Here is a 16,165-nt window from a genome sequence, read left to right as displayed (position 1 = left end):
AATGTATATTTCAAAATTGCTAGGGGTAAAAGAAACTATCAATAGAGCAAGCAGGCAACCTACAAAATGGGAGAAAATTTTTGCAAACTATGCATCTGACAAAGGTCTAATATCCAGCATCTATCAAGAATTTAAACACATTTACAAGAAAAACAAATAACCCCATTAAAAAATGGGCAAAGGACATGAACAGATATGTCTCAAAAGAAGACATACATGTGGCCAACAAGCATATGAAAAATAGCTCAACGTCTGATCATTAGAGAAATGCAAATCAAAACCACAATGAGATACCATCTCACACCAGTCAGAATGGCTATTATTAAAAAGTCAAAAAATAACACATGCTGGTGAAGTTGTGGAGAAAAAAGAATGCTTATACACTATTGGTGGGAATGTAAATTAGTTCAACCATTGTGGAAGACAGTGTGGCAGTTCCTAAAGGATCTAGAACCAGAAATACCATTTGACCCAGCAACCCCAATACTGGGCATATACTCAAAGGAATATAAATCATTCTACTATAAAGATACATGCACATGTAGGTTCACTGCAGCACTATTCACAATAGCAAAGACATAGAATCAACCCAAATGCCCATTAATGATAGACTAAAAAAAGAAAATGTGGTACATATACACCATGGAATACTATGCAGCCATAAAAAAGAATGAGATCATGTCCTTTGCAGGGACATGGATGGAGCTGGAGGCCATTATCCTTAGCAAACTAATGCAGGAACAGAAACCGAATATGGCATATTCCTACTTATAAGTGGGAGCTAAATGATGAGAACACATGGAACAACACATACTGGGGCCTAACAATGGAGGGAGAGGATCAGGAAAAATAACTAATGGATACTAGGCTTAATATATGAGTGGTGAAAAATTGGTACAACAAACCCCCATGACACACATTTACCTATGTAACAAACCTGTACATCCTGCACATGTACCCCTGAACTTACAAGTTAAAAAAATTGCTAAGGGTAGATTTTGAATAGTCTCACCATAAAAAATGATAAGTAGGTGAGGTAATGACAATGTTAATTAGCTTGATAAAATAATTCTACAATGTATGCATATATGAAAATGTCACATTGTACCCTGTAACTATATAATTATTATTTATCAAACAAGAGAAAAACACAATTTAAGAAATTAGGAAAAGGGCAATAGAATAAATCCAAAAGTTGTAGAAAATGAATACAAAGAAAGTAATAAATATGAAAATGAAGATACAATAGTGATAGAAAGGATTAAGAAAGTCAAAAGTAGGTTTTTAGTAAGGAGTAATAAAACAGATAAATATTTGTCCACGTTAAGTAAGGAAATAGAAGAGAGAAGATAGAAATAAATATTTTTATAAATGGAAAAAGGGGACTTAAATCATATCTAGCCGAAATTGAGAAAATACTATAATTTATGAATAAATTTGAAAACTTATACCAAAATAACAAAGATATAGAAGATATAACTTACCAAAAGTAGCTCAAGAAAAACAAACAAAAAATCTCCCAGAGGATCCTATTATCATTTAAGAAAAATAAATTAATAGTTAAAATCTTTCTACCTAAAAACATAAGACTCAGATGGTTTTTCAGGTAAGTTCTATCGAACTTTTTCTTTTTTGAGACAGGGTTTTGCTCTATCACTCAAGCTGGAGTGCAGTAGTTGATCTTGGCTCACTACAACCTTGAACTGCTGAGCTCAAGTGATCCTCCCGCCTTGGCCTCCCAAGTAGCTGAGATTATAGGTCTGGCCTATGCCTGGATAACTTTTAAATTTGTAGCAGAGTTGAGGTCTTGCTATGTTGCCTAGGCTAGTCTTGAACTCCTGGGCTCAAGTGATCCTTCCTCCTTGGTCTCCCAAAGTGCTGAGATTACAGGCATGAGTCCCTGGTACCTGGCCCAAACCTTCAAGAAACAGATTATTCCAATCTATTTTTTTTTTTTTTTTTTTTGAGACAGGGTCTCACACTGTTGCCCAGACTGGAGTGCAGTGGTGCTCATCGTGGCTCACTCAAATTCCTAAGCTTAAATAATCCTCCTGCTTCAACCTCCTGAGTAGCAGGGACTATAGGTGTGGACCACCACCTTCTGCTAATTTTTAAAATATGTATATTTTTGGAGAGACGGGGTCTCACTATGTTGTCCATGCTGGTCATGGACTCCTTGAGCAATCCTCCTGCATTGGCCTCCCAAAGCACTAGAGTTGCAGGTGTGAGCCACCATACCTGGCCAAATCTAATCTTATACAAACTCTTTCAGAAACTAATAAAGAGGAAATATTTCCCCAAGATTGATTATATATGGCCAATATAACCTTGATACCAAAGTACATGAAAATTATAGAATGTGATAGTACATGAAAGAAAATTATAGAACTTTAGTCATGAAAATAGATTTAAAAATCTGAAACAAAACATTAGTAAGCCTAATCCAAAACTGATGCCTAAATTCAATATATCTTAGTAATATAAGACTGGTTTAAGTGAAAAAAAAATGTATGCATGCCATTTTCCACATCAAAAATTAAAGGAAAAACCACACAATCATCTCAAAAAACAGGTTATTTCAACAAATATTATTCATCAAGTACACATTGCTCCAAATACTGGGGGTTACAGTACTGAAAAAACAAAAACAAAAACAACAAAAAAAAAAACAAGAACAGGCAAAAACTTTGCCTTCATCTTCCAGCCAAAAGAGAACAAGAGAATTTCTTAACCTAATAAAGGGTGTCATCCAGAAACTTCAACAAACCTTCTCAATGATGAAATGTTAATACATTTCCTTTAAAATCAGAAATGTGACAAGAATGCCTATGAACGCTGTATTTAGTAGTATATATTGGAAGTCCTGGCTATTACAGTAAGGCAAGGAAAACATATGTTAGAACAGTTGAAAAAGAAGAAACAGAAACAGTCCCCATTTATAGTAATCATTTGCATAAAGAATCTATATAACATTATCTATATAATCTATATAATTTATGTATCCATGTGACAAAAAATTTATGTATCTACATATAACACATAAAATATATGTATCTACATATGATACATAATAATTTATGTATCTAAAAGAATCCATTAGCACCTACGGGCAGATTGTTGGAATTAATGAGAGTTTTGCAAAGAGTTAGGTTTAAGATCAGTATAGAAAACTCAGTTGCATTTCCATACTTTAACCAAAAAAAGAAAACATAATTTGAAAAAACAGCATTTTTATTAGCAGAACATTAAGATACTTAGAAATGAAGCTAATAAGATGTTTTTTTGAGACAGGGTTTCGCATTGTTGCCCAGAACCAGAGTGCAGTAGCACAGTCATAACTCACTGCAACCTCAAACTCCTGGACTCAAGTGATCCTTCTGACTCAGCCTCCCAAAGTGCAGGGAAATGGGGAGGGGAGTAACCATGGGTTGATTCAATGATATTGGAAATATTCCAGCTATTTTGTTGATTATTAGATTCGGGGATATTAGCATGATGCTTATAAATATATGTATTAACTGAAAAGATGAGAAAAGTAATTAAAGAACTAGAATTTAAATATTTACAATACGTTTTAACTTGCCTATAATTGCTTTCACATCATCCATCACCTTTTTCAGAGGAACATTTCCATTAGCTGTAATATAAGGCATAAAAAATTTGGACAATGACACAGAACTTAGAAAAATTATAAGCTACAGCCCAATGAAAGACTATGTATTTTAATAAATTGTATTCATCTTAAATTTATATTTCCTGGTTTGAGTGTTTAATTTTTTATTAGTAAGAAGGACCAAGGTAGTCAGCCCATGTTCCTTAAACACAAGGTTTGGCTATGGTAAACGTACTATGTCCTTGATTCTTGGGTTTTCGGATACTTTCTAATAAGCATGGTAAAAAATACCATTCATAAAAGATTTTTGTGTGTATGTGAACCTGACAACTAACACAGACACTGAGCTTCTATCTATTCTCAATATGCTTTCCTCTAATGTTTTCAACTTCTGTATATATCTCAAAATAGTGTTGACATGTGGTTGTTAGATACTTGATGAAATATTAATGATGTTCTGCTACTTCCTATTGTAGATATTTTTCTATCAGTTGTTTCTGGCTCTCTTTCTTGTTTATTTATTCATTTCCCCCCTTGCTCTTATGTCTGTTTCTCCCTACCATTCTCTGGCCTAATAACAGTTGTGAATATCCTCTCAACATTGCTTATAGTTGAGCAGGATGATAATCCAGATGAATAAAAATGACAAAAGACAGGATGTCTTCTTATTTTCACACCAAGTTCTTCTCCATGATTCTTAGGAATATCTTAAGTGCCTCAAATCAATCTAGTTTTAGAAATTAATATACATGATCCCAAGATTCTAAGCTCTCCCCTAAAAGGCAAAATAGTTATTTACAATGCTCACCATCAACAGGTTGATTTTGTATCACACTTTGAAGTTCCTTATTTTTGAGCTTGATCCCCATGTTCCCAAGAATCGTTTTCAGGTTACCGATATCAACCTTTCCTCCTTAGGAAAGAGACAGAAATGTGATTTAAAAAAACCTAATAAAGACAATGGGAAAAATACTTTTCATGCTGATGGGTTAGTTAAATTAACATTCAATAGGCCTGACTGCTGCTGAGAGTTAATTGCAATGACCTAATTGGAAAATAGTTTGGCAATAACTATCATGATCCATTTAAATGTTCAAAATATGGCCAGGTGTGGTAGCTCCTGCGTATAACCCCAGCACTTTTGGAGGCTGAGGTCGAGGGATTGCTTGATCCCAGGAGTTCGAGACCAGCCTGGGCAACATAGTGAGGCCCCACCTCCATTATTTAAAAAGTTCATAAATCTTAGCCCAATAATTCCACTTTTGGGAATACAGTAAAGCTTGTGCCAAAAGAGGGGACAAGTGTTCATTATAGTCTTTGTTAAAAAAGTAAAACAAATTCAAACACCCAGAATTTAAATATCTAACAACAGGGTATTAAGTAAACCAATGTATTTTCAACCCACAGAAAATTATTTAGCTATAGCCATTAAGAAAGATGTTTGCCACAGGAAAAGAAATACTTTTTTGAAAATAAGGTGGAGTTATATGATTATTTAACATATTTACTAAAGTCCTTATGCCCAGTAAAAATAAACATAAAACAATGTAAATAATGCCTGTGATTCTTCCTGCCATTCCACAGACAGGAAGCACATTAGTAGAGTAAACCTCAGATAGACAATATCAATTTATTACTCCATCAGATGGACTAATTTCTCCTGTGCCTGTCATACTGTGAGCATCTTAACTCAGTGTGATTCCAGTATTATACAAATGTTTGTATATCATGGCTCTTGACCAACTGCTTCATCTAATTGCTCAACTATAGAAATCTATTCCATCGTTGGATGAAAAAGCGACTATGTTGGAATTTATCAAGACTACTATATTGATAACTTTTATGTGATCTTCCAATAGGATTTCAGAGTAATTTTGACTATGTGGGATTTTTTAACTGCATAGGCTTCAAAATATTAAGAGTGGTTATGATTAGATAGTAGGACTATGAGTGTTATTTTATTTATTTATTTTTTTATTTATTTTTTTATTATACTTTAAGTTCTAGGGTACATGTGCATAACGTGCAGGTTACATATGTATACATGTGCCATGTTGGTGTGCTGCACCCATCAACTCGTCAGCACCCATCAATTCATCATTTATATCAGGTATAACTCCCCAATGCAATCCCTCCCCCCTCCCCCCTCCCCATGATAGGCCCCGGTGTGTGATGTTCCCCTTCCCGAGTCCAAGTGAGCTCACTGTTCAGTTCCCACCTATGAGTGAGAACATGCGGTGTTTGGTTTTCTCTTCTTGTGATAATTTGCTAAGAATGATGGTTTCCAGCTGCATCCATGTCCCTACAAAGGACGCAAACTCATCCTTTTTTATGGCTGCATAGTATTCCATGGTGTATATGTGCCACATTTTCTTAATCCAGTCTGTCACTGATGGACATTTGGGTTGATTCCAAGTCTTTGCTATTGTGAATAGTGCCGCAATAAACATACGTGTGCATGTGTCTTTGTAGTAGAATAATTTATAATCCTTTGGGTATATACCCAGTAGTGGGATGGCTGGGTCATATGGTACATCTAGTTCTAGGTCCTTGAGGAATCGCCATACTGTTTTCCATAATGGTTGAACTAGTTTACAATCCCACCAACAGTGTAAAAGTGTTCCTATTTCTCCACATCCCCTCCAACACCTGTTGTTTCCTGATTTTTTAATGATTGCCATTCTAACTGGTGTGAGATGGTATCTCATTGTGGTTTTGATTTGCATTTCTCTGATGGCCAGTGATGATGAGCATTTTTTCATGTGTCTGTTGGCTGTATGAATGTCTTCTTTTGAGAAATGTCTGTTCATATCCTTTCCCCACTTTTGGATGGGGTTGTTTGTTTTTTTCTTGTATATTTGTTTGAGTTCTTTGTAGATTCTGGAAATGAGCCCTTTGTCAGATGAGTAGATTGCAAAAATTTTCTCCCATTCTGTGATCTCTCGGCAGAAACTCTACAAGCCAGAAGAGAGTGGGGGCCAATATTCAACGTTCTTAAAGAAAAGAATTTTCAACCCAGAATTTCATATCCAGCCAAACTAAGTTTCATAAGTGAAGGAGAAATAAAATTCTTTACAGATAAGCAAATGCTTAGAGATTTTGTCACCACCAGGCCTGCCTTACAAGAGACCCTGAAGGAAGCCCTAAACATGGAAAGGAACAACCGGTACCAGCCACTGCAAAAACATGCCAAAATGTAAAGACCATCGAGCCTAGGAAGAAACTGCATCAACTAATGAGCAAAATAACCAGTTAATATCATAATGGCAGGATCAAGATCACACATAACAATATTAACCTTAAATGTAAATGGACTAAATGCTCCAATTAAAAGAGTGTTATTTTAAAAAATTAGATATGGCCAGGCACAGTGGCTCACATCTGTAATCCCAGCACTTTGGGAGGCAGAGGAGGGCGAATCACTTGAGGTCTGGAGTTTGAGACCAGCGTGGCCAACATTGTGAAATCCTGTCTCTACTAAAATTACAAATATTAGCCAGGCGTGGTGGTGGGTGCCTGTAATCTTAGCTGCGCAGAGGCTGAGGCAGGAGAATCGCTTGAACCTGGGAGGTGGAGGCTGTGCTGAGCTGAGACCGTGCCATTGCACTACAGCTTGGGCAACAAGAGTGAAGCTTTGTATCAAAATACATAAATAAATAAGATTATTTACTAGACATGTGACACTTTTTACATTGAATAAAATAAAAGAACACTAGCAATTCACAACTGAACATTATGATGGTTATTTTCAGCACTGTGAAGGCCATAACTTTAATTAGACCTATCTAAAATTAAACAGAAAGATGAAAGTGGAGACACTTAGGACTGTTTCCTTTGAGTATGATCCAGGGATCAAGCTTACACAGCATACACACATAAAAGACTACAAGATCAATATATAATCGATAAATAGAAGACGTGGCAGAAGAATCATGCCCTCATAACTAGGAATAAAGACAAAGATCGAGAATCTCAATCTTATATGCTTTCTCATCACATTTATTACCTACCTTTGAAAGACTTCAAACCCGTTAGCAATCTATTCCGAAAAACTTTCTTATCACCTGTAAAAAAAGGCACAGTTCAGGACAGAGAATGGCTCACTAAGAGACTATAAAGGGCAGACTTTTCTTTGTGAAACTGACCTTAAAGTTGACCCTCTTTCACCTTCAAATCATGATGAAGTTAAGCAACAAACAAAGCTTTCATTATGATATGGAGTGGTAATCTGGTGTAGAGGTCAAGAGCCTGCAATTAAATTCTTGCTCTGCAGACTGGCTTTGTGGCCTCAAGCAAGTTACTTACTCTTTCTATGCCTCTGTTTCCACCACCGTAAGATGGAGAAAATGTGTCATCATTGTGTGTGGTGAGGATAGTACAACACCTCATCATTAGGACTTAGTAAGTCTAGATGTTATTATTAATAAATCTACTTACTCTTTGACACTGAAAGTAACTGTTGGTTTATGTAGTACAGGGCTGAAACTCCTCTCATTCCTTATTTCTATCACATTTTCATTCTGTTTACTTCCTCCTACACCTAAAGTTTGACATGTCAATGGCCTAACGGGTAGCAGTAGGGATTTGCTTAGTCCTTGGTGGCAAAGCTCATGTGGTATAAGAATTGTTTGCAGGGATAAATAAGCAAAAGCTTATGTTGGGAAGATGTGGGGCCTTTATGTTTAAGGGAAGAAAGAAACAACACTCCTAATAGAGAGGAGATAAATTTGGTATCCTCTCAGAAATTGAGAACAGAGGACAGAATTTTTAGGGTTTAGCTCTGTGAGAGATAAGGGTCGGGAAAAGGGAATCTCCATTGGCAATACTTAGAAAAGTGATTCTGGGAAAGAACAGGAATTCTCATGAGGACTTTGGCAATGTTTACTGAGAGACAGCAGATATAAATCCTTTTCCTCCTTGCAAAATCATCAGTAACATCTTTCCACCTCAACAATGGTTTTGTGGAAAAGGATTCTTTTGGGGGTTGAATTCTGTACCTGAGTGAGCACATAGTAATAGAAAGACTGTTCATATGGAAACAGCTGGAGGATGTGTGCAGGTAAAATATGAACATGCATTGCTTTCACATATACATTTCAAGAGTAGAACCATAAAACTGTACTTCCTGGAGTTCACAGTAACATACAGCTCACCATCAACTGGTAGTAATTTTAGCAGTTCCACGCAGTCCTTATCATTGACTTCTATCCCCATGTCTCTGAGAACATTTTTCAGATCTCTGGCATCAACCTTTTCTCCTTTGAAAAGATGGAGTGTTAATAGGTGAAAAGTTTACAAATTAGTAACTTTAAAAAATAATTTTAAGTTCATACTAACCTATTTGAGTGATTTTTAAAATACTTATATTTTATATAGTATCACTCTCAATTTGGAGTTAAAGAGCAAAGGCAAAATGGAACGTGCAAGTACTGTGTGACAACAGAAGTCAAGGCAAACCTGTTCCTATAATATCAATATGATGAAGGCTCTCTTAATGTTGAGAATAATATACAAAATTAAATCTAGTTAACAAATTGGATTACCAATTGCCAACAGAATTCTGGCAAGAGATATTATACTGAATGATATAGCTGATCATTCATGAGACTACATGTATCTTGACCTTTGCAAACTTCATCCTATTTATTATTGTGCTTGCCTGAAATTTAGCTATATACATTCAGCAAAAAACATACATAGGTGAAAAAATATCTCCTCAGAACATTGGACTTTTTATCAAGACTATGTTATATGGTTTATTTTTAAAAGTTTACTCAAGATCAAATTGATTTTATCAGGCAGAAATATTTTACAATAACTGGGTAAAATGACAAAGTTAATATAACAATAGACTATTGGGGAAACAGCATCTAAAATATAATTTACTGTGAAACATTAGGGTTTCAGTGTTATGGAAACTCATCTGCAGCAGCCCCTGACTTTCCTGATGGAACAGAAGTCAAGAGGCAAAGCCACTCTGGCTAATATTCTAGGGTTGTAGAATGCTATCCTGCCTTTCATAATCCATTTAACAAAGTAGAGGAAGGGGGTTTGGGGGAAGGAAGGGAGGAAAAGACAAATAAGTGAAACACAGGGGATGTTAAGGGCAGTGAAACTATTCTGTATGAAACTGTAATGGTAGGTACATACCTATATGCATTTGTCAAACCCCATAGAACTATGCAACACAAAGAGTGAAACTTAATGTAAACTATAGATTATAGTTAATAGTAATGTATGAATGTTGGTTTATTAATTGTAACATATGTACCATACTAATGCAAGATGTTAATAGCAGGGAGATTGTGTGCTTGGGATAAAGGGGAGTGAATATGCTCAATTCTGTAAATCTAAAAGTGTGCTAAAATACAGTCTATTATCATAAAACATGATAATAATAATAATAATGCAATCCACTGAGAACCTGCCCTTCTGCCCTTCTTTAGTGCCTTGGAGTGCATTTTGCTCTCTCCCACTGGAGATACAGGATGTATTGTAACTGGGTTTACTTGGCTGATATGTACATGCCAAACATGGGGGATGACCCCATGCTAAAGTATCCTGCTACAGCTGAGTGTCACAAAATACTAAGACCTCAATGGAAGAGAGAATAAACCTCCTGAAAAAAAAGACTTACCTGTAAAATCTTTTATTCTCAGCATCATGTTTTTCAGATCAATCTTCTCATCAGCTGTAAGACATGGAGCAGTCACAGAGCAACAATAAGGCGGTTCTTTCGGTTTTTGCCACCCATGACACCTGCCCCCAACTAGAATGTTGGTATCATCTTGAGTTTTAGTTCTAGACTATGAAATTACATTTTTGAATATGCAATACTCACTTAGATTTAAGAATAAGTTCTTTCTTTCATTACTTCCCCTGTATTCATTTTGTTTTTATTAGAATACGTCTTTTAGTAGTTTGTTTAGAGAAAGTCCATGGCTAGTAAACTTCTGTGTTCTTGTTTGCCTGAAAATGTCTATTTCACTCTAATCCTTGAATATTTGGTGTTCAAAGTTATTTTTCTCTAGCACTTTGAGATAAATATTTTTCTATTTCTTTTTGAATCAAATGTTGGTAATATAAGATTCTTTTATCATTTTGTGTATAGTTTGTTTTTTCTCCTGTTAATGATTTATAAATTTCTCTTTGCCCCTGATATTGTGAAACTTTAGAGGAATCTTTAGGAGTAGGTGGAAAAAAATTTTATCCCGCTCAACATTCAGTATTCCCTTTGATCTAGAACAAAAGGAAAGGATGAGGAGATGAGTGATTTATATTGTTCATTTCCCCTTCTTTACTAATTCATCCCTAACAGTTGTTTCTACTTCTTCCTAGTAAGTTGAGAGGGAAAAAAGTTATTTATTCAATTTGCTTTACCCTAGGTCTGGGCACTTTAGTGTGAATTCTCTGGATTTTGCAGCTTACCAGTTTAGTTTCTGAAGAATGAGAAAGGTTTTGAGGAGCCCAGCTCTGCTGTACTATTGTTTCCAGTGTAGAGTCTTTATTTCCTTGTCTGTCCCCATTTAACATTTATGGCATTAAATTGGTTCCCTTTTATTATTGGATTCATGTTGAATTTCCTTTGTTTGTTTTTGTTTTTTGTTTTTTTTTAAATTCTGTTGTTCATTTTGTTAGGTATTAGAGGAGAAGAAAACTGGCCAGATTTTGCTTTTTTCATCAACTCAAGCTGGAGTCCTCTGGACCAGTTTACATAACATTAAAATGAAAATTTTTTGAAAATTTGAAAGAACTTACTTTGAAAACCATTTGAGGCTATCACCTTTTGTTTGAGGGATGGGTAGTGGTGGATGAGTTTACAGGTAAAATTATTTTATCAACAACTATTGGTCTATCCATATTTTCATATCTTCTTGAATCAATACTGGCACTTTTTTTCCTCTGAAAAATTTTCATTTTACTAACATATTTAAAATCTAACCTCATATTACATGTAGTATCCTATTATAATAGTAATATTAGACTGACTATTCATAGTTACATCTCTTAACATTTCTTTTTTTTTTAAGTTGTATCTCTTTTTTTTTTTTATAATTATACTTTAAGTTCTAGGGTACATGTGCATAACGTGCAGGTTTGTTACATATGTATACTTGTGCCATGTTGGTGTGCTGCACCCATCAACTCGTCAGCATCCATCAACTCGTCATTTACATCAGGTATAACTCCCAATGCAATCCCTCCCCCCTCCCTATGATAGGCCCTGGTGTGTGATGTTCCCCTTCCCGAGTCCAAGTGATCTCATTGTTCAGTTCCCACCTATGAGTGAGAACATGCGGTATTTGGCTTTCTGTTCTTGTGATAGTTTGCTTCTTAACATTTCTAATGTCATTTCTATTCTAGGTCTATTACATGTTAATCTTTCTATTTCATAACAGCTGAATCATACGTATTGGAAATCACCATTAATCAGTTTTAACCATGCCTCATCATAGAGAGTTTTCCTTTTCTCTCACATATTGTGTAATGTTTCTTTTAAATCTTTCACATTCTATTTTTCTTCTTTTCTTCATTCTTTGACCTGAGAGAGGTCTGTTAGTACCCTCACCAATTTTATTATCCATAATGGAATACATTTGCTGAACTTGAATTAAAGAGAGGAAATATGTTTTCATCTGACCTGAATTCTGCTCTAAGCTTTTAAAAATGCCCTATTGATATCAATTAATCACTCTCATTGGTCTATGTATGCTTTCAAACCCAAGCTGTCTTAAACATAATACATTTTTATCTATAATGCTCACCATCAACTGGTAGGTCTTTTGAAAAATCTTCAAGTTCTTTTTCTGAGAGCTCAATCCCCATATTTTCCAGAAATTTATCCAGGTTATTTACATCAACCTTTCCTCCTTAGGAGAGACAAAATATCATTAAAAAGGAATACTAAGATATGAAAAAAATCATTCTTAATTCATATGTGTTATGGTTATCACTTTAATCATCAAGACATAAAGTTTAATCAGATCTAGTTAAGGGTACAAATAGGGTCACCACTAAAACTATATGTAGAATCTCATCCTCTGACGATATCTTTTTTTTATATCAACATAGTGCAAGTTTTATAGGATGCTGGGTAATTTTCCAAAGAACTATGGCATAATATATCTAACATATGCATAAATATCCATAGAATGTATATATGGGATTTTAAATTTCATACAAATAAATTTGTATAAATTAAAACAGGAGAATATCTCAGATTTATCTGCTTTCTCACCATACTTTGCACTTACTTTTAATAGTCTTTATACCATCCAGTAACCTTTTTTGATACACTTTTCCTTCAGCTGTAAGAAAAGACATAATTCAGGTCAGAGAACAATAAAGGGAGACTTACTAAACAATAAAAATGTGACAATTCTTCCCCTAATCCCATAATTTCAGAAAGATGGAGTTTTAAATATTTTTCTCTGAAATTTACCTCTTTTCTCTCAATTAGTTATGAAGATTATTTGGAGACACTTTAATGAGGTAGATCTGTTCACACTTACACAAAAGCAATAATTACTGGCTTAAACATTTTGAAACTTATATCCCATTTGATTTACCTTTATCTCTAACTTCTTTCCTTATACCCCTCTTACTTTTCCATTTTACATTCTCCCCCATACTATCAGGTTCATTAATGCAATCAATGACAACAATACACATGTCTTATTGGCATGAAGGAGTACAATAGCTACTGTTTATCTTAATAAAAATCAAATTAACCAGATTTTTTTTTTTTGGCAAAAATCCAGTAATTCTAAAAGCTTTAAAAACTAGAAGTAGAGAAAAAAAAACAACAGGGGAAGCAGCAGAGGCCTGTGCAGACACAAACGACTCTGTCTGACAGCTTTGAAGAGAGCAGTGGATCTCCCAACACGGAGGTTGAGATCTGAGAACGGACAGACTGCCTGCTCAAGTGGGTCCCTGACCCCTGAGTAGCCTAACTGGGAGACATCCCCCACTAGGGGCAGTCTGACACCCCACACCTCGCAGGGTGGAGTACACCCCTGAGAGGAAGCTTCCAAAGTAAGAATCAGACAGGTACACTCGCTGTTCAGCAATATTCTATCTTCTGCAACCTCTGCTACTGATACCCAGGCAAACAGGGTCTGGAGTGGACCTCAAGCAATCTCCAACAGACCTACAGCTGAGAGTCCTGACTATTAGAAGGAAAACTATCAAACAGGAAGAACACCTATACCAAAACCCCATCAGTACGTCACCATCATCAAAGACCAGAAGCAGATAAAACCACAAAGATGGGGAAGAAGCAGGGCAGAAAAGCTGGAAATTCAAAAAATAAGAGTGCATCTCCCCCTGCAGAGGAGCACAGCTCATCGCCAGCAACAGATCAAAGCTGGTCAGAGAATGACTTTGACGAGATGAGAGAAGAAGGCTTCAGTCCATCAAACTTCTCAGAGCTAAAGGAGGAATTACGTACCCAGCGCAAAGAAACTAAAAATCTTGAAAAAAGAGTGGAAGAATTGATAGCTAGAATAATTAACGCAGAGAAGGTCATAAATGAAATGACAGAGATGAAAACCATGACATGAGAAATACGTGACAAATCCACAAGCTTCGGTAACCGACTTGATCAACTGGAAGAAAGAGTATCAGCGATTGAGGATCAAATGAATGAAATGAAGCGAGAAGAGAAACCTATAGAAAAAAGAAGAAAAAGAAATGAACAAAGCCTGCAAGAAGTATGGGATTATTTAAAAGACCAAATCTATGTCTGATTGGGGTGCCTGAAAGTGAGGGGGAAAATGGAACCAAGTTGGAAAACACTCTTCAGGATATCATCCAGGAGAACTTCCCCAACCTAGTAGGGCAGGCCAACATTCAAATTCAGGAAATACAGAGAACGCCACAAAGATACTCCTCGAGAAGAGCAACTCCAAGACACATAATTGCCAGATTCACCAAAGTTGAAATGAAGGAAAAAATCTTAAGGGCAGCCAGAGAGAAAGGTCAGGTTACCCACAAAGGGAAGCCCATCAGACTAACAGCAGACCTCTCAGCAGAAACTCTACAAGCCAGAAGAGAGTGGGGGCCAATATTCAACATTCTTAAAGAAAAGAATTTTCAACCCAGAATTTCATATCCAGCCAAACTAAGTTTCATCAGTGAAGGAGAAATAAAATCCTTTACAGATAAGCACATGCTTAGAGATTTTGTCACCACCAGGCCTGTCTTACAAGAGACCCTGAAGGAAGCCCTAAACATGGAAAGGAACAACCGGTACCAGCCATTGCAAACATGCCAAAATGTAAAGACCATCAAGGCTAGGAAGAAACTGCATCAACTAACGAGCAAAATAACCAGTTAATATCATAATGGCAGGATCAAGTTCACACATAACAATATTAACCTTAAATGTTAATGGACTAAATGCTCCAATTAAAAGACACAGACTGGCAAACTGGATAAAGAGTCAAGACCCAACAGTCTGCTGTCTTCAGGAGACCCATCTCACATGCAGAGACATACATAGGCACAAAATAAAGGGATGGAGGAAGATCTACCAAGCAAATGGAGAACAAAAAAAAGCAGGGGTTGCAATCCTAGTCTCTGATAAAATAGGCTTCAAACCATCAAAGATCAAAAGAGACAAAGAAGGCCATTACATAATGGTAAAGGGATCAATTCAACAGGAAGAGCTAACTATCCTAAATATATATGCACCCAATACAGGAGCACCCAGATTCATAAAGCAAGTCCTTAGAGACTTACAAGGAGACTTAGACTCCCATACAATAATAATGGGAGACTTCAACACTCCACTGTCAACATTAGACAGATCAACGAGACAGAAAGTTAACAAGGATATCCAGGAATTGAACTCATCTCTGTACCAAGCGGACCTAATAGACATCTATAGAACTCTCCACCCCAAATCAACAGAATATACATTCTTCTCAGCACCACATCGCACTTATTCCAAAATTGACCACATAATTGGAAGTAAAGCACTCCTTAGCAAATGTAAAAGAACAGAAATTATAACAAACTGTCTCTCAGACCAAAGTGCAATCAAACTAGAACTCAGGACTAAGAAACTCAATCAAAACCACTCAACTACATGGAAACTGAACAACCTGCTCCTGAATGACTACTGGGTACACAACGAAATGAAGGCAGAAATAAAGATATTTTTTGAAACCAATGAGAACAAAGATACAACATACCAGAATCTCTGGGACACATTTAAAGCAGTGTGTAGAGGGAAATTTATAGCACTAAATGCCCACAAGAGAAAGCTGGAAAGATCTAAAATTGACACTCTTAACATCACAATTAAAAGAACTGGAGAAGCAAGAGCAAACACATTCAAAAGCTAGCAGAAGGCAAGAAATAACTAAGATCAGAGCAGAACTGAAGGAGATAAGAGACACAAAAAACCCTCCAAAAAATCAATGAATCCAGGAGTTGGTTTTTTGAAAAGATCAACAAAATTGATAGACCACTAGCAAGACTAATAAAGAAGAAAAGAGAGAAGAATCAAATAGACGCAATTAAAAATGATAAAGGGGATATCACCAC

The 16,165-nt window shown here is 35.9% G+C and overlaps 1 protein-coding gene across 1 annotated transcript in view; it reads right to left on the bottom strand.

Annotated features, from left to right (window-relative positions):
- Positions 1-16,165, bottom strand: part of LOC111526559 (EF-hand calcium-binding domain-containing protein 13-like) — a 128,989-nt gene that overhangs the window by 3,191 nt on the left and 109,633 nt on the right. Inside the window, exons 19-25 of the mRNA XM_026448077.1 lie at positions 12,868-12,921; positions 12,379-12,483; positions 10,251-10,304; positions 8,767-8,871; positions 7,624-7,677; positions 4,422-4,526; positions 3,572-3,637 (exon numbers count right to left, since the gene is read on the bottom strand). Of these exons, the coding sequence (XP_026303862.1) occupies positions 3,572-3,637; positions 4,422-4,526; positions 7,624-7,677; positions 8,767-8,871; positions 10,251-10,304; positions 12,379-12,483; positions 12,868-12,921 (543 nt within the window). The remainder of the gene's footprint in view (positions 1-3,571; positions 3,638-4,421; positions 4,527-7,623; positions 7,678-8,766; positions 8,872-10,250; positions 10,305-12,378; positions 12,484-12,867; positions 12,922-16,165) is intronic.

The sequence above is a fragment of the Piliocolobus tephrosceles genome, chromosome 16 (genome assembly GCF_002776525.5).
Source record: "Piliocolobus tephrosceles isolate RC106 chromosome 16, ASM277652v3, whole genome shotgun sequence".
Lineage (NCBI taxonomy): Eukaryota > Metazoa > Chordata > Mammalia > Primates > Cercopithecidae > Piliocolobus > Piliocolobus tephrosceles.
This window is presented reverse-complemented; position numbering and strand designations above follow the sequence as displayed.